General features: G+C 38.8%; 1 protein-coding gene across 1 annotated transcript in view; it reads right to left on the bottom strand.

Moving 5' to 3' along the window:
- The window catches only part of LOC122659713 (diacylglycerol kinase 7-like), a 53,952-nt gene extending 33,752 nt beyond the window's left edge, over positions 1–20,200 (bottom strand). The window contains exons 1-5 of the mRNA XM_043854821.1: positions 19,752–20,200; positions 8,583–8,705; positions 7,901–8,038; positions 7,731–7,816; positions 466–553 (exon numbers count right to left, since the gene is read on the bottom strand). Coding sequence (XP_043710756.1) covers positions 466–553; positions 7,731–7,816; positions 7,901–8,038; positions 8,583–8,705; positions 19,752–20,081 — 765 coding nt within the window. The 5' untranslated portion in view covers positions 20,082–20,200. The remainder of the gene's footprint in view (positions 1–465; positions 554–7,730; positions 7,817–7,900; positions 8,039–8,582; positions 8,706–19,751) is intronic.
- Positions 20,201–24,539: the final 4,339 nt, after the last annotated feature.

Below are 24,539 nucleotides of genomic sequence, written 5' to 3'. Positions count from 1 at the left end.
ACTTTACACAGAAAAAAACCTGCAGTATTGAATCAACAAACCCAAAAACATGAATACCTCATAAAACCTACCATACTCCAAACAGCCTACTCTTCTACCCTCCTACACTAGAATAACTTTCTGAAACCCCTTTCTTTAATTTTCTAAAAAGAGTAAAATGAAATGAAAAAGGAATCCATATTCTGTCAGACAAATATCAAAAGAGACACAGCTAATAGTGCATTGCAAAAATCAGCCAATGATCATATAACCAATTTTCTTCAAAACAATATCCACATTCTTATATGAAATATCGATGCAACTGTGTCACAAATGAAGAAAGAAGTTAGCACCAAACGTGAAGCTGCCTGATAAAATTACAAAGTGTATGTTAACAAAAAGGATTACAGATGACCAGAAAAAATATGCACCCACAATAGCAGTCAACCAACTAGAATATAGAAACTCAAATTTCATGCTATCAACCTGATCAAGTGGACATTCCTCTGTATACTTCAGAGAATAGGGAAGCTCTATATTTTCTCCAGCTGGTGTTGAGACCACAATATGCCAACTGCATCAAGATAGCAATAAATTTTCGCAAACACTGATAAGTTGATCTCATACAGGAGAAAGCAAAATAAGGGAAGTGCATAGAAATTGGACTCCAAACAACTGAACTAGTACAAAGTTGTTACAGAAATGACAGAAAGTAGGTGATAAGTGAGTTGCGACAAAATTTGGTGCGGCCAATTGTCAACTCAAAACAAGAAAAGGGAGATAAACTTTTTTGGAGAAATCTAGTTCCAAAACTAGACATATTAGCTATTCAATTAAAATAGCTACATGGGGTTGGCTACATGGATCCTTGTAACGACCCTATCGGGTCTAACAGACACATTTGCATCCCAATATCCCATATTAACAACAAGAAACAACAACTCAGCCTTATCCCAACTAAATGGGGTCCATTACATGGATCCTTGCCCTCCAATCAGCTGTATTCGAGGTCATACTTGATACAAGGCCTAAGCTATCCATGTCTTTCCACACCACTTCTCCTAAGATCATTTTAGGTCTGCCCCTGGCTCTTTAGTTCCTTAAATTTGAACCAAATCACTCTTTCGTACTGAAGCATCCAAATGCCTCAATTGAACATGGCGATGCCACCTCAAACGACTTTCTCATAGCTTATCATGTATTGGAGCTACTCCCAAATTTTGTAAGTAGATAATATACTCAAATTTAAAATAAAATAAAAACAAAAACAAAAATATATATATTTCAATGAAAACCATGCACTTTTAGATAGATCAAACCAACTAAACTGGTGCACAGTATCTGGTTTTCAGAAAACCACTTCCAATAGAAACTCGTAATAAATAAACAAAGGCTCAAAAAATTTAGAACATTTAGATTCTGAAAGTAGATTTGTGTGTCTTAACCTACAGGCTTTCAACTTGATCTAAGTCTAACTATGGTTTCAAGAGCCCACAACCAAAGCCAAAAATAGGGCTCCAACCTGTCAACAAACAGAAAAAATATAATAATAAAATAAGGCTCTAGGATGCCTGAACGGGGCTTCTCTTCATGATTTCTTCTAGTCAAAAAATTCATAGAAATCTGGTTACCCTGGCCTTCAGATATTCCAGAATTAATTTTGGATCAAACTAACTAGATTTTCCTTTGGAACAACTGTTTGCATGGCAAAGTTTTGCTTACACGGTTACCTCTTTCAACACTTAGCTAGACTATGTGCTTCTAGCTTATCCCCCAATGAAGCTAACGACTCCACAGAAACAATCATAGGTGCTCAAATAGAGGTATAACTATACTCTTTAAGAAGAAACTCGATTTCATTCCAAGATGCCCAAAACATGTTCATAAGTGCTCAAATGTAACACTAGTTTCTAATTCTAGAAAGTGGACAGAATAGAAACTAAAGCATCCTTCGGAGTTACTAATTCAACTTTCTGAAATTTCTAAAGTATCAGACTTGAAGAAATGGAAAAATAAAAGGATAAAAATCAAATCAAATGAGTCACAACCCATAGGAAAAAAACTGATTGTTTGCCTCTTTGGCTCTTCCCCCTCGATGGCCTAGTTTCTCCATGTGGGAAATATTACAATCTAGCAACTCCAATGAGTGTTTCATCACACTTTCTCAAAAACAATAAACTATCAAGTCAGGAAAAATGCTTCAAATCATATCTCTATCTGTAACTTCCTAAAATAGAAATTTTCTGAAGGGTTTACACCTTACCAGTAAATTGCCAAAACTTTCACAACAGAGACCAGAATATCAACAACTATGGATTTTTAAGAATTAACTGCCTAAGCTTTCAAATGGAACTAAAACCATGCAAAATAACAAGTTTTTGACAATCCAAAAATAACCCCAAATAAAAGTGACAGAAATAACCGTATTATACATTTAAAAGAAAATTGGTCATGTTATTCAATATATGCACAACCTCTTTTGAGTTAAATATGGACTTTCTAGAGAAGAAAAAAAACTTATTTGAGGTTCAAAATGTTCCTTCCTCATTTACTCAGTGTATGTTCATGCATACATTTGGCTTTTGAAAGAATATCACATCGAAATCAAAGAAAGAACAAGAGAAATAGACAAACAAAGAAAAAAATGTGGAGAAAGACAGAGGGAGAACTTGCTGGAGAAACATAGCAGATAGACAGATGGAGGGGTAGTAAGAGAAGGGGGAGATACCTGAAAAGGAACTCAGAGTTGCAGGGGAGGAAGGGAATAATGTAACCACACAGTCACGTTGAGCAACCCAATCAACTTTCTATTGCCAACCTAACAACTGAGTTCGGTTACAAGTATATAAAGAATAAAAACAAAGACTCCTAACTCAAAACTCCATCTCTTGTCTCTTACGTATTAAACTCAAAACAAAACATGAGAAAATAAAAGACAACAAATTAACCCTAGATAATTAACTAAACTACTACCAGCCCTTATTAGACCAAAAACCCGGGTTGGGTCGGTTCCGCCTAGGTTTGGGTTTCCAAACCCAATCATGCTAGTCCAACTAGTCGAGTGTTAATGCATCAATTCTCCTCCTCTAAAAAGAACTCGACTCCATTGAGTTTGGATAAGGACCAAGGAAGCCATCTGACTCAACACGCTGGAGGAGGAATGATCGCACTACCTTCTTGAGCTTAATTTCAGGGAGATCTTTAGCGAGAAGAAACTTCATTCTTTATTGTCGTGCTTGAAAGAGAGGTATTCGCATACCCACAATGTTGTGTCTTCTTATCAAACAACCACAGTAGACCAAGAAGAATGTAACACACCTTCAGAGGGAGGACGTCACATTGTATTGTATCCACGAACACACCAATAGAATATATGAGCAAACAGTTATTAGTAATCTTGAGATTGGTGTTGTTCACACATGCAACTTTGTAGGGATTTCGATATGGCTCTATCTGCAATCCAAGCTTATGAAGAGCGTTTTTAAAGACGACATTAGTGCAACTGCCCCCATCAATCACTAAGTTGCATAATTGGTCATTTCACCCGGGTTTGGAAGATACTATTGTGGCACCAATCTTCATCCTCAGAGACCTTGTGAGTGGTCAAAATAGGACGAAGAACATAAAAAGGTTGTCACTCCCCAGGACCCCATCACTGTCATTGTCATTAACTTCAACCGGCTCACACCCTACCTCCAAATTAACTGTCTCAAGAGTCAGTTGCTCTTCCAGGGCAAAAGATATAAAAGAGCCTTATAAATGTAAGCTACCAAACAGTTGGGACATTGAGCAGTAATATGTCCATACCCCCTTTACACGTAAAACACTGGATGGTAGCCTTCGGCATTACAGGAGGTCTGTCGGAACCATGCCGAGGTGGAGAATATGATTGGTTAGGTCGTGAAAATGCCATAGACGAACCACTTTCCTGTGGCTTGCTGAATGACTTTACCTAGGTGATAAGACTACTGCTGACTAGGACTATCACCCCTAGGAAAATTATCTGAGAAAGTCTTCCGAGTATAAGACCTATTCATACTCTCTTAAACCTGATATGCTATCTATATTGCATCCTCCATTGTAGGCAGTATACTGGATGCCAATGCAGTACTGATCTAAGAGTACAAACCATTGCAGAACTGTGCCACCAATACCTCCTCATCTTACTCAAAATCAAATCAAGCGGCTAAATAGCAAAACCTGGCCACATATTCCTCAACTGTCATGTTTTCTTGTCTCAATTGTACAAATCTGAGGACATGTGTTGCTTGTAGTAGTAGGCAGGAATCTTCGGTTCATGGCTTCACAAATCTCTGCCCAAGTAGTGACTAACCCAATGCCTTGAGTCTGATTCTGTTGCTGGCACTTGATCCACCAGACTCGAGCCGTGCCCTTGAACTTGGCCTCTACGAATAAAATCTTTCTGGCCTCAGTCAACCTGTACCATCTGAAAAATATCTTCAAACTATGAACCCAGCCAAGGTACTTATCTGGGTTGTTATCCCCATAAAAGTTGAGGACGTCCAACTTTGCTCCCCTTTCAGCTCCATAAAAAGGATCATCATATCGACCAGCTCCATATGGTGGTGGTGGTGTATGATATGGCAGTGGTGGTGGTAGTGGTGGCGGTGGCTGTGGTGTAACATGAGACAGGCCCTGTGGGACAGAGTTGTAAGAATTTCCAAACTGCATGGTACTCATTCCATTATCTGAAACCACTAATCGATCTATGGAAGTTTGCATAGATGTCATCATAGTCGGGATGGAACTGACAGTTGGGGTAAGGGCATCAACATGTTTAGTGAGGGTGTCAATTTTTTTATCAGTTTCACCTTTATAGGAGTTGAATTGTTGGAGAACCTCACTATTGGCCACTATGGTTAGGATATGGATAGAATCCCCAAATTGGTGGTGATACCGGGGCCTACACGAAGGGTAAAAATCTCAAATCAAGTGTAGAGGCAAAACAGTAAATAAATCAAAGTTTATAATAGAATGGCAAAAGTATAATTAGGAGAATTTTAAATGGCTATTAAAGAATGGAGGGTGAAGGGATATAAATGGAAATAAACCTTTAAATGCACTACCATGGGTTACAATGAGTTATATAGGATGGCGGTAATTCTGGAAATAAAATAAAATAAGACTCACAGGGAATAACAAGATAAAGTAGGGGTACTATTGGAAATAGATGTTAAAAGGGGGTATATCGTATCGAGGGTTGTCTTCAACCTCCTAATTGAGACCAGGAGTCGTAAAAACAGAATCCACAACTCCTTCAACTTCTATGGGCTGGACCTGAAATTTCAGGCAGTAGAATCGCCACTCCAGGATCTACTGATTCCCTCAAGCAACTAATTGAAACATAGACCAAAGAATCAAGGAGATTGATCAGAAATAGTCCCTGGCGGCAGGAAGAAGTAGCAGACCTGAACTTCGGATGAAACTTCCCAAATAGATCAAAAAATCGGTTTGGGCCAGTTCTGTCTGGGTTTGGGTTTCCAAACACAGTCATGCTGGTCCAACCAGTTGAATGCTACTGCATCACAGACCCTGCATGCAAATCTTTATTTATACCAATGAAGTAAGATTGAAAAAATACTCCCGCAGTACAAATATGATGACAATGGAATCTTCTCATAGTTGTCCACTTTTTTTACCACTTGACTATATAGGTTATGGAAAATTGAATGCTGCCTGGTCGTGTGGCCCCTGCACCCAGACACTTGAGCACGGAAATTACCACTCCGTCCCCGTGAAATAAAAAATCCCATCCATGTTGATGCCCCCTGTATGCGCTCTCATTGGGCCCTGCGCTGGTGCAGGGGCCATGCGACCAGCCAGCAATCTCTTGCCCATAAGCTATATATGATTCTTCTTAATGAAATTTCCTTTTCCACCATTCAGAGAAAAAGATTCTAGTATTTCCAGTCACATTATATGGGATGCCATATAAAGAAGACAAATCTAGGCATTTGATTCATATCCAATTGCACTGGTCAGAACTTAGTATGCCCATCCTATAAAACATTATACTTTAAGAATATCAGGATCACTATATGGATGAAATTTCAAATGGCTAACATGCAATTGTGAAGTGAAAGCTTCTTGTCAGTTCCCTACATCAACCTGAACTAACATTCCTTGGTGTTCTCCAGACCTTCGCTCATGGTTGGCAGGTTCAAGACAGTTTTGCTTCTGATTTTTCAGTTTCCATAATGACAACAGATTTGGGTGATCAGATTTCAAAAACCCCTGATCAAGGCACTGCAAATATTAGTGACTCAGCTGATGATTTTCGTGAATCTGGTGAGAAATCTGATTAGATGTTGAATTCATCGAAACATTATGGTAACAGTTCAAGATTAGGTTCCCAAAGTTTAATACAGAATGCCAGAAGAAAATGAAGGTGATAATAATTTAATTGGTTTTGATGTGACGGAGAAAGTGAGAAGCATGTCCACAATTGAGATTCTTCATGGAAGAAGCTGTGCCAATATTCAAGAACTAGAGGACGAGTTCCTTCCAATTAGAGGGGACTGATGTAGGACAGAAATCAGTAGGTCAGCAAAAGTCAACCGCTCAGATTTAAAATCCAACAGAAGGAGTCCGAGATAGTTCAGATTTATCGCAAATCCAATTGGAATGTAGGATTAAAAGCAGCAATTGTTTTCTTTCACTACATGGAAGATTAGGCCCAGAAAGAGGCGTCAGTTGGTCACAAGCTGAAAGAGACTAGGAGGGGTATCATATGTTGAAGTTTCAGAAAATGAGTCAATTTCATCACTTTTCTTTAGGGTGATTTTTAGGTGGTCAAAACTAGCCTGCTTTGAGCATTTTGGAGGTGTTTCAAAGATTATTAAGCTGCCTGTCTAACAAGACTAAGATCTTGGAATCCAAGTTCCATCAGGAGAGTAATGACTAATCTATAAAAAGATTGTTAGCCTGTAACGTGATCTATATTTGTAGATGTTTAGTTAGTTTAGAGTTTGAGTAAGCATTGTTGTCAAGATGTGCCTTGATGTCCAAGGGGACAAGTTGCCTTAGGTTCCAAGACGCCAAAGCCCAGATGATGAAGAAAATATACCTGTAATATGGAAACATGCATGAAATACTGAAAATTATGTGGAATATAAAATATATATATATATATATATATATACCTGCAACATGGTGCTCGCCGCCTCGCCTTGGACAACTATGTTAGTAAGTATTATTTTGGTCTTCCAAGTTATTAGTAGCTCTAATTAGGGCTGATAGGTCTATAAACATTTCAATGGACTAATTTACCCTTTATTGAAATTAATTGACATTCTAGTTGGATCATTCCCATCCTCTCCCCTTTGGAGGGTTATCGTATTTACTGTTTGGGTGCTACAATTTAAAACCTAGGTTTCTGACGGTGATCAGAACCTTTACTTTGGATTTTCTTAGATTTCAGCCTTAGAAATCAAAGGGATTGCAACAGCATTCAAATCCTACAGGCTTCTGCTACATCATGACAGCTATTTCTGACTCTTCTACAAACCCTTAGATTCCATCTTTGATTCTAAACTTGCATGAATCCCCTCAAGAAATTCAAGGCAACCACATGTTTTTGTCTAAAAATGGAACTAGTATTACGTACTTGCACGATGCAACGCACTCCTCTTGACAAGAAATAGACGAGTAGAGAATCAATACAGAACTTACCCATGAAAAAAAGGTTGCAATAAACTCAGGCCTGTGAAAGGACAACAATCAGAACATACCTATCAAGACGGCAAACAGGACCTCTGACAGCTTTATACAGAGATCTCTTGACAGCAGATTTCCATGCAAAAGGAAATGAACCACCCTGAAGAAACAAGAAGCTAACAGGTAACAAAAAAGTAATGTAACAATAAGCAAACGGGAAAATTCATGCAACATAAATTCTTACCCAACCAAAACTTCTAGACAGGTCATTGCCCGTACCAAGTGGAATGATTCCAATTGGAGGAATTGGCAATCGATTCTGCTTATGTAGTTGAGCAATACTTCCTAGAACCCAGCCCACTGTACCATCACCCCCTGCAACCTGCTCAGAACAATCTAATAACTCTTCCCGTAACAATAAAAAGCAAACCAGAAACCATTGTGACAGTGGTATACATAATTGTGATGACAATAATCAAAGGTGAATATTTGTTGGAACCGCTTCCTCTAAAAGGCCAACCGTGTAGGAAAGGGAGGAAACAATATGTATATCACACAGGAGCTCTAACACAGCGAACTATCCAAAGGGGACACGGGTGGATAAATAATTTTTTAACACCAGCCCGCTTCCAGGAGGACTCGATACTGTGACCCCTGCCTGCTCTGATACCATGTTGGCAGACCTGAATTAGAGAGTAATTGCTTGGATGATCAATATGATCAAACAAGCATTGTATTTATAATATGAGAGATTACACATGAATAACAAAATATACCCCTAGTACAGCCGACTTAACTAGGAGGAACAAAGAAGTAAAAAAATACAACTGTAAAATGACCAGAATACCCCCCACGGTATTCTAGTGTACATAATTCAACAAAAGCACTACATGAAAATCAAATATAGAGAAATCGAGCAAACATACCATAACCCTCATCTTTTCACGAGTCTCTTTTGCACAATTGTCGCCAAGAGCAGCCAGATTCTCCAAGCAAGCCAATCCATATTGTACAAAATCAGTTGGCTTCACAATTGAAAGATCAAAAACCTGCATTACACATGATAATAAGCAATTTGGAGATCCATATTGGCAAGACTTGGTTCTAAAATGAATATAAAGGCATGAATGTTTATGCTATATACAAACTGGATCCAAGAGAGACAAGCTTCTCTATTAACAAGTAATAGCATGATACCCCACCATCAACAAGTTTACCAAATAGTTACAATCCTATGGTAGAGTTGGCAACGGGTCAACTCTGGTAGGCACATTATGCATTGGAAGAAACCCTTGCACCATAGACACACCAAATCCAAGCACACTTCAGAATAGCCAACAGTAACACAATAAGAAAAAGTTCCAACCGAAGACAATCCAATTCTTTACAAGGATTTGGGCAACATTTATTTGTCCATTGACAAAATCAATGCATAAATGAAGTTTACCAATAAATTCTTTATGGCCAAAGGTTTTGTGCACGGTCGTGCACAAATCCATTGGATGGAAACATGTCCTGGGAACCCCGCCACTCTCCGATCGAAGGACGAAGAATAAAGAACGTCTTGCCTATGCTCAAATTTGTATTGAGGTCCCTGCCGATGCTCCTCCACCCCCCCATCCATCAAGATTGCTGAAGAGTCTAGTTTCTCCTTTGTGCAGTAAGTCCTCTACGATTGGCTGCCTTTGCACTGCTCTTCTTGTAAAGCGTTTGGCCATTCAACTGTCTCATGCTCCTCCGCTGTAACCCATAATGTAATACCCGTGCCCAAATTACCCCTTTTTACTTTAGCCGCAGATTCTATGCCGGTAGTTATTTGAGGATTTTGACTTCGTTGATCAATCACTTAAATTAGAGGTGGGTTGATGTTAAGAATTTTGGGATTAATGTGTTAGTGCATGATTTTATTAAGGAGTTATCCAATGTACTGTCAGTGTAGCTAAACTTGACTTGAGTAGTTATTTTGTCAGGCTTAGTAAACAAGTTAACAGTTGGCCTAGTGGTTGTGACTACATGAGTATTAGGTCTAAGGTTTATTTTGATTCCTAGTCTTTGGTGGGCCCCACTTTGCAACTAACTACTAAATTGGATGGAGAGCTGTGCGTGCAAGAGAGGGGGAGATTCTTGAAAATAGGAAAGTTTCTATAAAGAAAGAGGGAGTCAGAGTGAAAGAAGGAAAAGAAGGAAGAGAAAGAGAAGAGAGAAAGAAGGAAGAAAGAAAAAAAAGAGAAAGGAAAAGGAAAACCATGGAAAAAGAAGAAGAAGAAGAGTAAGAAGGATCCGATCAAACGAACTATTTGAGGTAAGTATTTGCATCCTGGGTCTAAGACCAAATTACAGTATGCATGTCATTAGAATTACTTGATTTTACAAAGGGGATAAGCTAGGATTTCAATTATTGAACTGTGTGGACAGATTTTGCCATTCATGGGAGATTGACTATACCTCCCTGTAGACCGAGAATTTTGATGTGAAAGTTTTAGAGAACGTGGTTGACATGTAGATAAATGGCTCGGCTGAATTTGGGCTTGATTTGAGTTCGTTTGATAGCGTAGAAAAATACAGGACCCTGGACTGATGTACTAGGATCACATACTAGAATCCGATTTTGGAAAAATTATAATTGGACCTATACAGAGAATTTTAATGTGATTTTTTTTGGATGGTATGATCCTTTTTGAATTAACATTATCTCATAAAAATTTTGGGAAGTTTTGAAATTGGGAAGTATGGATTCTGATATCATCTTATCACTGTATAGAAATAGACTAATTTTGGACATTGTACTCTAGGGGATTGGATACCCAACAATGTAGTCCTAGATTTGAATTGTCAAACTAAGAACCAAACCAGGATCTGTTATCCAACAGGTACAACCTTTGTAACTTCATGGTATACCCACGGATTGGCCAGTTCCTATTTGGAAGGTTGCAATTTCTTAACAGCCCGTTGGGACTTGAAAGCCATGGTTTGCAGGGTTGGGGATCAAAAATAGTTTCAACAGTGATAGGGATTGAAGAAGCTGAATCAGTATAGGGTTCAAACAGGTGATAATCGGCTAATTTAGGATTAGGGTTTAGTGGGATTTAGGGTTTTGAGGTTAGGGTTAAGGTTATGTATTAGGTCTGATTATTTCAGTGATGATTTAACTGGAAAAAATAAAAAATAAACCACGGACTGTTGGACAGAATCGGCAGCAAGGTTTTAAGAATTTGAGGAAAACTAGGATTAGGGTTTGGAATAGGGGAAGGCTGGTCGAGGGGTTTTGGCTGATCAGAACCCAACCAAGTTAGGAACGAATGTCTGATCTGGCGAGGGGGAAATTCGACCAAAATATGGGCCTGTTTCTAAGGCTGGTTAGGGCTGGGTGTTATGAGATTTTTGGAGAATTAAGAATGGAGGGAAAACTTGAAATAATGAGATTGGCTGGGCAGAATTGGACCAGCTTTGAATCGAGTTCTCGAAGGGGGCAGAGGAAGACTCAATCAAGCTTTGGAAAGTTTTTAATGGCACTGGACTCAAGCTTGAGTCCACTGGACCCAATTTTCTTGGACCATCTATAAATAAAGGGCCCCTCTTCCTTCAAAAAACATAGTTTGACAGTGAGGAAAGCTTAGAGAACCTCTGGAAAAATCCCAAGAAAGTCTTGAAAATCTGGAAATTTAGAGAGAAAAAAGAGGTTTTGGTCCCAAGAGAAGTTCTTTCTTTTTTTTAGGCTTTAGTTTCTGTTCGTTTTAGCCCTTGAGGGACCTGTAGGAGAGAAGAAGAGAATGGCTAGGGTTTGGATCATATCTTAACAGTCCTCCTCAAGCTGGAGCATACAAATCACCCGTGCCCAGCTTGGAACAGCTCTTCCAAAAAGCAAGACTAAACAAAGGCTTGGTAAACATATCACCTAACTGATCTGCAAAAGAAACAAATGGAGTATCAATCAACTTTTTCATTACTGCATTCCTCACAAAGTGAAAATCAACTTCAATGTGTCAAGTCCTTTCATGAAACACCGGGTCACTAGCAATGTAGATAGCAATTTGATTATCACAGAACAACTTCATCAGTTTAGTAACAGGAAACCCCAACTCTTGAAGCAATGATTTCACCCACCTCAACTCGGCTGCAGTATGAGCCTTAGACCTATACTCAGCCTCAGCATTGGATCTATCCATAGTCGTTTGCTTCTTACTTCTCCATGTGACAAAATTGCCACCAATGAACATACAATAGCTTGGTAAATGAGCCCCTTTTCTATAACCCCCTTAAAATTTGACATGTTGCCTCCTAGTGAGTCTTTTTAGGCGATTCCATAAATTGATTAATAACTCCAACAGCGACAGATATGCCAGGTCCAATAACAATAAGGTAAATGAGTTTTCCCTACTAGTCTCCTATACCGGTGCTTGTCATCAAATTCCTCACGATCATTTGTCCAAACTTTTGGTATAGATCCATAGGAGTATCAACTGGTTCAGAAGCAAGCATAACAGTTTTAGAAAAGAGATCTAACACATATTTTCTCTGTGACAAACTAATCCCTTTCTTACTTTGAAGCACTTCAATACCAAGAAAATGCATGAAGGCACCCAAGTCTTTCATCTGAAAATGGTGTTGTAGACAAGATTTCACCCGTGTTATCCCAGATGCATCATCCCCAGATATGATAATATCACTGACATACAACCAATACAATCACCTTAGAATCCCGGCAACAAACAAATACAACCAGAATAACATTGTCAGAATTCACACTGAGTAACAATCGAACTGAACTTATCAAACCGGGCTCTAGGTGACTATTTTAAACCATAACTTGCCTTGTGCAACTTACAAACTCTATACGCATTCTCCACGTGAGCAACATACCATGGAGGTTACTCCATATACACCTACTCATGTAGATCACCATATAAGAAAGCATTCTTGATATCCAACTGATAGAGAGGCCAGTCTAAATTCACAGCTAAGGAAATAACCACACGAACCGAATTAAGACGAGCAACAAGAGAGGTCTCAAAATAATCCACACCATAGGTCTAAGTATAACCCTTCGCAACCAAATGGGCCTTAAGTCGTTCAACTGAGCCATCTGGATTGTACTTAATAGTATACACCCAACGACATTGCACAAGGTCCTTACCTGGAGGTAAATCCACCAGAGTCCATGTCTAGCGAGAAATCAAGCCATCAAATTCCGTTTCCATAGCCACTTTCCACCCAAGATGAGATAAAGCCTCATGATTAGTTTTAGGAATGGATTGAATAAATAATGATAAAGCAAAGATATCTCAGGGAGATGGAAGGTGAGATAGAGAAACAAAATATTCTATATGATAAGCAGTTATGGTCTCTAAGTGCAAGAACGGATACCTTTGCAAAAAGCAACTGGTAAGTCAACAGGAGACGAGGAGGAAGTAGGACCTCCAGCCTGAGAATCAGATCATTTGGTGAGTTGTGGAGCAAAACGACCGAAGAAGGCTGCACTGTCTTCTTACACAACTGAAACACTTTTAGTGGTGCAATCGTGGTAGTGGTTGGAGCATCATCAAATGGCACAAGTAGGAATAGGAGGTGTGTGAACATCATTTGTGTTAAGGGAAGAGCTAATGGCAGGAGGTGAAAAATATGGAGCATTTAAAAAAAAATTAAAAAAAAAGTAACATCGGCACTGACAAACTGCCGATTAGTAAGGGGACCATAACACTTGTACCAAAATAAAAATAAAAAAACACTTGACAGCCATGGGAGACAACTTATCTACCTGAGGTTGCAAATTATGAACAAAGCATAGATATCCAAAAACTTGAGGCAGCAAAGAAAATAAGGAAGATCTTGAAAACACAACTGAAAAAAGGTAATCAGTTATCCAGTACAAAAGAGGGCATTCGGTTAATCAAATAACAGACAGTGAGAATTGCATCACACCAAAAATATTTAAGAACATGCATATCGGCAATCTCTAATAAATGTTTGTTTTTTTCCGTTCAACAACCCCATTTTGTTGGGGTTTATAAGAACAACTCGTTTGATGGATCATACCATGAGTAGAACAAAAAGCAGATATTTCACACTAAGTATATTCAAGTGCATTATCAGATTGAAAAACTTTAATAGAAGCATCAAATTGAGTCTTTACTTCACTATAAAATTTTTAAAAAACAGAAAGAAATTATGAACGATCTCTCAGCAAATACAACCATATCAGACAAGAATGATCATCCACAAAAGTGACAAAATAAGAAAAACCTAACCGATTTTTTAAAGTGTACTAAAGAAAATAAAGACAAACTTCTAGACATACTAAGAGAAGGGAAGATGACCAATGATGCTTCCCGAGTTCACACACTTCACACTCAAGACGAGACACGGATTTACGACTAGGTTACCATATGCTAAAGTTTTGATAACGACAGATGCCCCAAACGAAGTACTATTGAATAGTAGAAAAACCACCAGAAGTATTATTAAAGTGCCTAGATACATTGTGCACATGTTCCACATGTTAGGATAAGGATTGGGACTCATCCTTACCTAACATCCCATATTTGTATTCCCTTCACCCATCTATAAATAAAGGTGCCTCTGTCATGCCAGACAAATCAAATCATTCTCTTACATTCTAGTTTTCAACTTGGTATATAATTAGAGACCAAAACCCTAATGTGTTTTTTTTCCACCACCAGTAGGTTCACCATCACAAGTTTTAGAGGCTCTTGTCTCTCCAGTCAAGCACAGTAGACTGAACATGCTCCCATGAATGCTGAACCATGGATGATTCACTAACCATCACTTACCACTGCTGACCATCTAATGTCACACCACCACCACCGCTATCACTTGTGCCCTGCCACTATCGCCGTCGGGTCCTAACGACCTCTTCACCATTGCCGCCTAGTTCCAACAGCCCTATCGATCTCTCGCCTGGACCCCAGCGGCTCTGCCAACCTTACTGCCCTTACCAGGCCCTATCAATCTCCCGTCTAGCCCCTAACGGCCTTGCCAACCTCCACCTGGCCCCTAGGTGCCTTGGCGACCTCCACCTGGTCTTCCCAAGCCTTACCAATCTGCACATGGCCTTCTGATGCAGATTCATCACCAAAATAGGCTTGTTTTATTAAGAACAAGTCTAGAGTAACGTTATATACATGTTGGGCCTTTGATCCCATGGGTTTTCTATGTAATAGGCCACTTTTATCGACCTAAAGTATGGGTAATAGGGTTACATACGGGATTAGTTGTTTTAGTTCCATAAGTAGTTTTATTTTGGTGTTTATGTTCATAAATTGAACCGGTTCAACCAATGGTTCAATTTAAGTGATTTTAGTAGTCTTCTTTTAAGTGTTTAGTAGGGCTGGATTAGGACTCTGTTTTGAGTCTATTCCAGTTTCCTAGTCAGTTTAAGTTACCTAATAGGTTAAGGATTGGGTTAGCCCTTTCCTTTTTAGTATAGGAGTCTATTTTTGGGTCTTTTATATAAGGTTGTAAGGGGAGCAAGTAACACGAATTTTGGTACTAATGAAAAGCTTTTGCTGCTCTTCTTCTCCATTGGAGATTTTAGTCTTGTGTTTGATCATGGCTGGTGGGATCGGTGTTTGATCTGATTGACACCTTATGGGGGGAAGCCCGGGAGGTTCGTTGGTGGGATTGGTGTTTGATCAATTGACACCTTGCCGTGTGAAGCCCGGGTGGTTCTTTGAAGCTTTCTTTCAATTCTTTGAAGATCTCCTTCAAGTCCAAGATCAAGATTCAAGATTTATTCAAGATCCCCTAACCAACTGAGCTGCCCTTGCAACAACAGTAAGTTTGAATCATCCCATTAATACCCATTCTTCTCCTAATCCTCCAAACCACCTCAAAACCATAATTTTCCCACCCATCTCCCAAAATTCTTAATAAACCATTCAGCTAACAATACCTTCACATAATTGGATTGAGTATTCTCCTGCCCAATTGGAATACTCGAACCAAGCTGTTTTCCCATTATACCATTCAAACTACAACATCCCACTTATTTCTGGAGATCATCCCATTACCCAAATTCTTCACAGACCAATCCAACCATCAGAAACACACCATACCTTAATCGAATTTCATTCCCTACAGGTAGGAATAATCTATCCAAACCTTGGCACCAAATTCCCATCCTAAACCCTAGATCCCCCTCTTCCTCTTTTCCTCTTTTCCAAAAGCCGAAACCCTAAACCTAAGTTATTGCCCATTCAAATTTACACACTTCCATCAATCAAAACATCTCAGGACCTTCACTGATAGACACCACTACCTTGACTTGACATAACCCTAACATCCCTAAACCTAACCAAACCCTAACCCTAATTTCACCAAAAACCCTATTTTGACCTAGCCGATTCACCTGTTCATAACAGATCCTAGTTTACTGGCTCCTAGTTGGTCTTCTACCAATCTAGGACTACATTAAAAAGACATCTTCTCAGTATTACCATCTGACATAGCAGTATTAACTAATTGTTGAGCCCATTCTGGTTTATCCGGTTTAGCCCAACATGTCTCAACTATATAATTGGGCTTGCCACAAAAAAGAACATTGTCTGGAGGATCGATCAGTCTAATGTCCACCTATACCACGACCTCTCCCAGGAATGATAAAACCTTACCCACGACGAGCCACAAATGCTGAGCCTTCCTTAGGAGAGGGTGAGATGTCAACTCTAAAAGGAGAAACAATACGCTGAAGACAAGAGGTCTCATCTAGGGAATTTACCCTCTTCCCAGTAAGGAACTGGCTCTTAATAGACTGATAATTAGAATTTAACCCAGCCATAAATTTGCATCTTGAAATTTAGTCCGTTGAACCTTCAACTGTTCTAGATCAGCGGTGAGAAGTTGATGAATATTGAGCTCCTCGTTGAACCTTCAACTGTTCTAGATCAGCAGTGAGAAGTTGATGAATATTGAGCTCCTCCCACATTCATTTAAAGGCATTGAAGTACTTATTCAAAGATTTGTCCCCCTGCTTGAAATTAAAAATATTATCATACAGATCATAAATACGGGACATATTCACCTGGGAGAAGCTTTCCTTCAAGTCATCCCAAACCCCTTAGGCGGTGATGTGGAACATGATATTTGCTACAATAGCTAAGTCCATATTGTTCCACAACCATATGAGAATAGTGTCATACTATCATTCTCACGCATCCACTCCTCATAGTCTTTTGAATCAGAAGAAGGCGGTGTAGACTTGAGATACATCATCTTTTCCCTCTAGCGTTAATATAAATCTCAACTATCTGGACCCACAGCATATAATTAGAAACTCCATTGAGTTTGATAGTAGTAATTTAGACATAAACATTGTACGAAGTAGGTTTGGGATCAGCCATCGTGATGAAGATAAAATAACCAGCAGTGTAGGAAGATGCAGCAATCAAAGCACATAACACAGAACAGTACTGCACAGAATAATAACCCAAAATATATCACAGTAATAAAAATCCAGCAACACAGAAGTCCAACTCTGAAATTAGAATTACAGATTCTGGGAGATTTCAGGCAGTATTAAATCCAGGTGTCAGATGGATACCATATGCTGGTTGAAGGACTTAAATAGAGAGGGAATTAATACCCCAAAATATTATGCAATTACAATGGAAAGATTCAAAGTAATCTCAGATATCGACTCTCTCCAGAAAATCAGAGAAATGGAATATTGCCAGTCTCGAGAGAATGGAAGCCACAGTAAATCAGGGGCTGATTAAGGTCGAAGGACCTTACCAAGGAGGGCAATAATTCCGCAGAAAATTAGGAGGATATGATGGTCAGATCCTGAACTGGAGTAGATATCGATCTGCCAAAAAAAACCTCCAAAAAACCAGAGTAACAGCCAGCTTTAAAAATCGACCAGAAAATTCTAGATTGTGTGAGTTTCAGGTAGAGAACCAACAAAAGGTGAAAACTGAATGTTAAATACTCCAGATTTGTGGTTTCTTCAATCTAGATTCATGTTGTAGAAGATCCATGCAAGAGATAATCAGTAAGCAGATGATAACAGCAACGAAAACAGCATAGGGTGCTGCAAACCACAAGGAGAAAACTCCCAAGGGAACTTTCAAACCAGAGAAGTGATGGTAGATACTTATTTAGATTGCTCTGACATCATGTAATAATATCCAAAACAGAAACCAGCACTACCAAAGCAGAAGAAGAGAGAAGAAGTGAGGAAGAAAGGAGAAAATAGACTGCCGCATGTCCTCACCCCACACTTTATTTATAGACAAAATAGATAAACAATTACAATACCGCAAGGACTAGAAGATTCTTCAGTCCTTGCAGTAGTAGACGACTAATTAGACTAAAACATAACAGCTAGGAACAACTAAAACTGATGTCCTACATTAATGCCCCTGTGGTACCACATGCATATCTTAACAAGGGTGATCCAAGAGATTAGTCGGAGCTCATGACTTGGGAAAGCTGTAAAGTGTTAAGTGCAAAAGGCAGGGTATTGTGGAGTTTGTGCTGCCAGCCACAATATGTCGGAAACTTAAGTGAGAAATGAACAATTGATCATTTGAGAAGTGTTCTAATTTCCAAGCCAGTGGATGCTGTCGTTAAGAGGGTGACGGAGCTCATTTTTCTGGTAATTTGCTTTGTAAGGTCCAAATGCTCCAGAAGGGGATCTATGGAATGATTTAATTGTTAGGAACAATAGGCTGTTTCCCTTGGGGTCTTTCACTGTGGATTTTTAGAGTTTGTTTTTCCAGCTGTTAGAGTGTTAGTATCATAGTTGTCAAGGCAACGCCTAGGCACCTTGTTGATGTCGCCTTGATGACCAGGCCCACTCCAATGCCTTGGGTTGCCTAGACGCCGTAACAACTATGATTAGTACGGCTGTAAGTCAGTGCCATCAAAATAAAATCTACTTTCGGTGGTATCTCACTGGTCCTTCTTAGTAGGATTCTCTTGTTCTTCGTAATAAAAGAGAGAGAAAACAGATCACCCGACTCCTTTTTAAGACATTCCTCCTGTTCAATAAGGGAAAAAAGTCCCAACTTCAGACAGTTAGCGTATAAGAAGGGAACTGACCACATCGCTTCTTCGAATCTCCTACTCTAAGAGTATTATACTTTGGACATCATACACACACAAATAGCACTTTGGAAGCTGCAAGGACCATGAAGATTAATTACCAAGCACACAGGCAATGCAACTACTCGAAGGTTAATGACAGAATTCCAGCTAAATGCTGTTCAGGAAGCACTACCACCAACATTGGAGAAAAAAAATTCAAGTCCAAATCACCTGCCATTCATTGTGGAACACCCCCCCCCCCCCTCAAAAAAAAAAAGCACAACAAAACCCTCACTTTCTTGACATTGCATATCCAAACTAGTTGTGAGGAGTGTGATGGTTAATTACCAAGCACATGCAAATGGTGCCCAGCAGACTACCGATTTCAGGTGATACCTAACTGTTTGTTGATTCGTTTCAAATCAACCGAAATGTTTGTTTGGGGGATGGGGTACTCAAAATTATTATTAAAAAAAATCTCTTTCCGAAATTGAAACATCCACCATAATCCCTCTGCAAGCTAAAAAAATAGTAGCCCTTACGAGTTACGACAGTTCACTAGATACCAAAACACCCAATGTGTGCACTATAGGTAGCGAAAATCCTAGGTTGGATTCAACTAGGTAAGTACTGCTAGAATACCAGAACAAAGAAATACACCTCGCCTTTAACCAACCCCACCTCCAAAAAACACCTCAGAAACTGAACATTAACATCAAAGTAGCCTCAATACTTAAGGCAGAAGCTTAATTACTTGAATTCGTAACAGTAACAGTAACAGATATCTCAAACTACACAATCCCCTCAGCAAATAGCACATCAGAACTTGTTCTTAACAGGAATTAAAAATTTATTAATACCCAGATACATATCAAACCTCCTGATTACATCGATACTTCTGATTTCATGTTTCTCTGTGTAATTAGTGAACTTCTTACACTAACTAAAACTCTAAATTTGTCAAACAATAGCTCAAGTTGTACACAAATCGATTGAACTTCAAAACAAAACAAAAAAAAAAACAGGAACTTGAAAGCATTTAAAGCCCTAACCTGTTCTTCACCCATCAATTCCTGAAGCCTCCCCTTAAGAACCAGACCATGTCGACCACCACTCTTAGAATTTACAAACACAACCATTGGCGCCTCCGGAGCTGCCTCCCCTTTCGCATCCGCTGCATGTTGCTCACCTGCATTCGGATTCTTGAATCGAATCGCATCACGCATAGCAAGACGAAGGTATTCAGTGATCAAAATACTCCTCTTAAGGTCTTCCTTCGCGATACGCATCCCTTTGAGGCCACATCCCTTAAACGAATCAACCAGCGATAATCTACTAGCAATCCGAGTCGACTCACCATCCGGTGTTGATGGTGAATTCATGCTGTTCTTCTGTCCAACCTCCAAGCTCGCCAGTTCCTCTTTTTGAGCTGTTCAAGAATCTTACAATCCCTTCTCCCTCTCTGTCTCTCTGAAAGCTTTAATTAATCGAAACCATTATAAGATCGTTTGCAGAAATCGTTTTCATGAATAAAGAACGAATGAGATTTCAGAAACAGAATCATTAAAAGCGATGCCTTTGTCTTTATTATTTGACTGTGGTGGTGGTGGTGGTGCTGGTGGTGAAATGGTGGGACAGAGGCATATTGGCCTGGGTGTCTCAGGCAAGAAATCCTTCCGGCGAATATTACAGGTTTTAATTCCTTTTTCCTCATGTACCAAATTACTAATATACCCTTCTTGGTATCATTCATTTACCATATTAACCCCCCAACGGGATGAAGCTGCTTACGTACGCAAGATTTCATTCTTAGTGTATCATTCCTAACTGAAGCATGTGGATGCCAGGTAATATACTTGCAGCTTTTAGTTTTGACGACTGTTTTGGCTTTGGAACCAATAATGTGGTAGACAAAAGGATCTGAATAGTTTCAGTTAATGTTTGATGCTTTTTTGTTTCATGTTATTGGATAAAAGTTATTATTATATTAACACAGTGGACCAGAGAATCATTAATGAATCTTGACAGAGAACTGAGCAAAAAGGGCAGTCACATTCTCGAGGGCTACCCAAATAAGAGTCACATAGGATACCCGGTGTTTCTATATTTACACAATGAAGACGACCGACACATGCGCGTGGTATTCACACGCTTTTAAGCGCGTACTGTTTTAATGCGGGATCATGTACTCAGAGAGTAGAGGCCAAAGTTGGCGAGCTGGGGAGCGAAAAGGGGATTTGGGGATCTTGATACCCTGCAATTCCTTATCCGGTTCAGTTACCCTAGTGCCCCTAATAAAGAGGCGCAATGACCATTCCACCCTTGCCCAAACACTCTGTCTAGATAGGATTCACCCCCCTTTTATTACAGGCACTAGGGAATTAGATCGGCAGGGAATTACAAAAGATAATTTTTTAGGGATTTGGATCCTCTGCGGCCTAGGGTTGAGCGCCATCGTGTTGTGCTCAATTCCCAAGCCGCCACATCAAATTTCATGTCGATCCAATGGTTGGTAGATGAGCCCAATTCAAAATCTAAAATTGTCACTTGAAATTCAAAATAGTTGGAACTCGTCTACCAACCATTGGATCGACATAGAATCTGATGTGGCAGCCTGGGAGTTGAGCGCAGCACAATGGTCGCTCAACCCCAGGCCGCAGAGGATCCAAAATCCCTGAAGAGATGCTTGCGGATAAGGAGAGAGAGATTTTCGGGAGAAGAGATGGAAAGAGAGAGAGACTGTGGGCTGACATCATGGTTCTTAACCCCCAAATTGGTCAAGGTCAATATTGATTCGGATCGGTCAAAATCGGTATGAAGTTACAAAAAAACTGGCTAAAGTTGGATCCGTTATCCGTCAAAATAATATTAAAATTTTGGAAAAAGTATAAAAAAATAAGAAGAAAATTTCCAAAAAAAAAAATCTACAAAATAGGAAACAAAGATGGGAAAAACCTTGATCTCGGTTGGAAAGAATAAATGGTTGAAGATGTCTTTTGATCTCTAAAATGAGCCAATCTCTTCCACAGGTCTTGCCTTAGAGGAATTCCCCACTTAAAAAAAAGTAAGCAACCCTCATTTACTTGTGGATATAATCATTCCAAAATTGAAAATAAAAATAAAAATATATATATATGAAAAACCTTGAACTCGATTGGGAAAAAGAGGCGTTGAAGATGCCTCTTGATCTCTAAAGGAGTCAATCTCTCCCAAAGATCTTGCCTTAGACGAAACCACCATTTTCTCGTGGATATTATCTTCCCACAATAATTCAATTGAATGTTTTTTTTTTTTTTTTTTTTGTGCAATTCAATTGAATGTTAAGTTCACATCTATTTGAATAAAAAAATAAAACATATAACCTTACAATTATTATAAGAATATATAATAATAATCAATTCAATTCAATGCTAAGTTTAAATCTATTTCAATAAAAAATTAAAAAGAAAAAAAAATTGAAATATAGAATGAAGATTTCATTGTATATTAAATTTGAAACCTAAAAAAAGCATTTTTTAGGTTTCAAAATTTCCACCTCCCATCTCTTTAATTTCCCTAGTAACCAAACAAGCCTCAAAAGTTTTTTTGGTAGAACCAAACAAGCCTCAAAATTGAAACATAGAATGATGCTTACATGCATGAATATCCAAATCCCCACTACCTTCCAATTCATATTTCTGATCCCTTAGAATCTTAGATACTAGATTTGATGCAGACATACATGCATGAATTGGAATCAAATCCAAGGGAAATAAGTGAAGAGGAGGAGAGATACTAGATAGGCCTAAGAAAAGATGAATTACACCCATTGGGAAAAGGTGCGGGTATTTTCGATGTTTCTTTGAACAAAGAAGGGCACTTTGGTAACCAAAATATTAATGATTGGAAATCTGTGAACGCGTAGTACTCCAAGCAGACTTAATTGACACTCAAATTATCAAAAGAAAGAAGAAAAAAAAACCAAACTTAATTGACGGGGCTAACACCGGACTTGAACTGCCACAAGTCCATCGGACCCCACACGCCTTTTTTTTTAAATTAAACGACACTAACCACGTGCTTATGCCTTATAGGTGGTTGGTTAAGAAGAAGAAAATTATTGCGGGTCCCACCATTCGACCAGAAGAACGTACAGAAGAATCCATTGGTTAATCAACTTGTTTGCCTTGTCGGTGATCCTTTACGTATGGGATAATTTATTCCCATACGACAGAAAAAACACGTGGCATTCACGCGGGGTTCAAGATTACCCACCATTTCTAATTCCCGTGTGGAAAATTTCGCATTCTTTTTTTATTCAATTTTGACGTGTGGATTTCAATCGTAACAACTATTAAAGCATGAAAGGAGCGGGTGCAGGTCACAATCTGGATTTGGATTAGCTTTTCAATCGAATGGTGGTATCCGATTCCAAGCCGGATCCGAACCAATCCGATCCGATCCAATTGCAAAATTTAAGTCCTGGCCTCCTGGGGGCTCTAGCCTAAGAGTAATGTTGAAAACCTTTTATTTTCATGTGAATAAGGGTGTCAAACGATGCGGTTCTGGTTATTCAATTTGGTTGTGGTGCGGTTTACATTTTGATAAGGTGAAATCAAAATCGAACCAAATAGGAATTAGGTAAAATCAGAATCGTTTTGAATACGGTTCGGTTTAACAAGTTTCTATTCGATTTTCATTATCCAATTCACAACCAGTTTACATGCGGTTTGTGTAGTATCGTTTTGGGAAATAGTAATGAAGATAACCTTGGTTTTTAAGGTCTTTATATTCCCGTGTTTTCCCATTCTCTCCCGGTCTCCCTCACTCATCATATTTCCTATACCTATGTGATAAAAATAAAAAACTTCTCATCTTCACCTGTCCTTTTCCTTTTATATTATTTCTACCAAAAAATAATAAAAAAAAATTTCTCATTTTTTTTTTCTTCTCCACTCTCACATGATAAACAAACTATTTCTTCTATTAAAAAGTAGGATTTTGTTAATCCATTTTAACATCATCCATAATTTTCAATTCATACTTGAACAAATATAATACAAAGTTAACCCATGACATCTTACTTATTTTATGTTTCATGTTGATGCAATAATTATATTTATTAAATTAACTATATGTTATTCATTAATCTAATTGATGCATGGGTTAGTATTAAAGTAAGAGGTATCTATTTCTATTTGGTTTTTCCAATTTCTTATTCGGTTTAGAACTGCGATTTTACGGTGAAAATCAAAACCGAATCGAAAAGAGAACTTATAAAATCAAAACCAATCATTTATCTGCAGTGCAATTCGGTTCGATCGTAAACGGTCAGTTCCGATTCCAATATTTGGTTTCGGTTCCATTTTGACATCCTTATATGTGAATAGTGAAAACTTTTCTCCTTTTTAACAAACAAAAGGGGTATATGGGAAAAAGAACTCTGTCCAGGAATGTGGTCCTTGAGTGTCTCTCTCCTCTCTCTATAAAAAGACACATTTGCCCCCTTGTTTTAAGGAGGAGAGAGTATTGGCACACATCACACTCTTGGATAAAAAACTACCTCCCTGAGTATTTTTAGTGGATTGTTGTTCATCTTCTAGCGCCACTGATGTCATTTGGAGATTTGGGATTCCAGTGGTTTGAGGATTTGGTAACGAATCAACAGATTCGTATCGATATCAGTGGAGACCGATACCAAATTTTGGTCTATTTCTCATCAATGGATTGGTACAGACAATAGTAAAAAATGTGGGGGGGGGGAAAAAATCATTTTTTCAATGGAAACAAGGGTAAATTTGACCGACCTACACCATTCAAAGCGGTATTGGTCAAGACCATGGTTTGAAGTATCGGTAACA

This window comes from Telopea speciosissima, chromosome 4, assembly GCF_018873765.1.
Source record: "Telopea speciosissima isolate NSW1024214 ecotype Mountain lineage chromosome 4, Tspe_v1, whole genome shotgun sequence".
Classification (NCBI taxonomy): Eukaryota; Viridiplantae; Streptophyta; class Magnoliopsida; order Proteales; family Proteaceae; genus Telopea; species Telopea speciosissima.
Note: the sequence above shows the minus strand (reverse complement) of the source record. Positions and strands in the feature narration are given on the sequence as shown.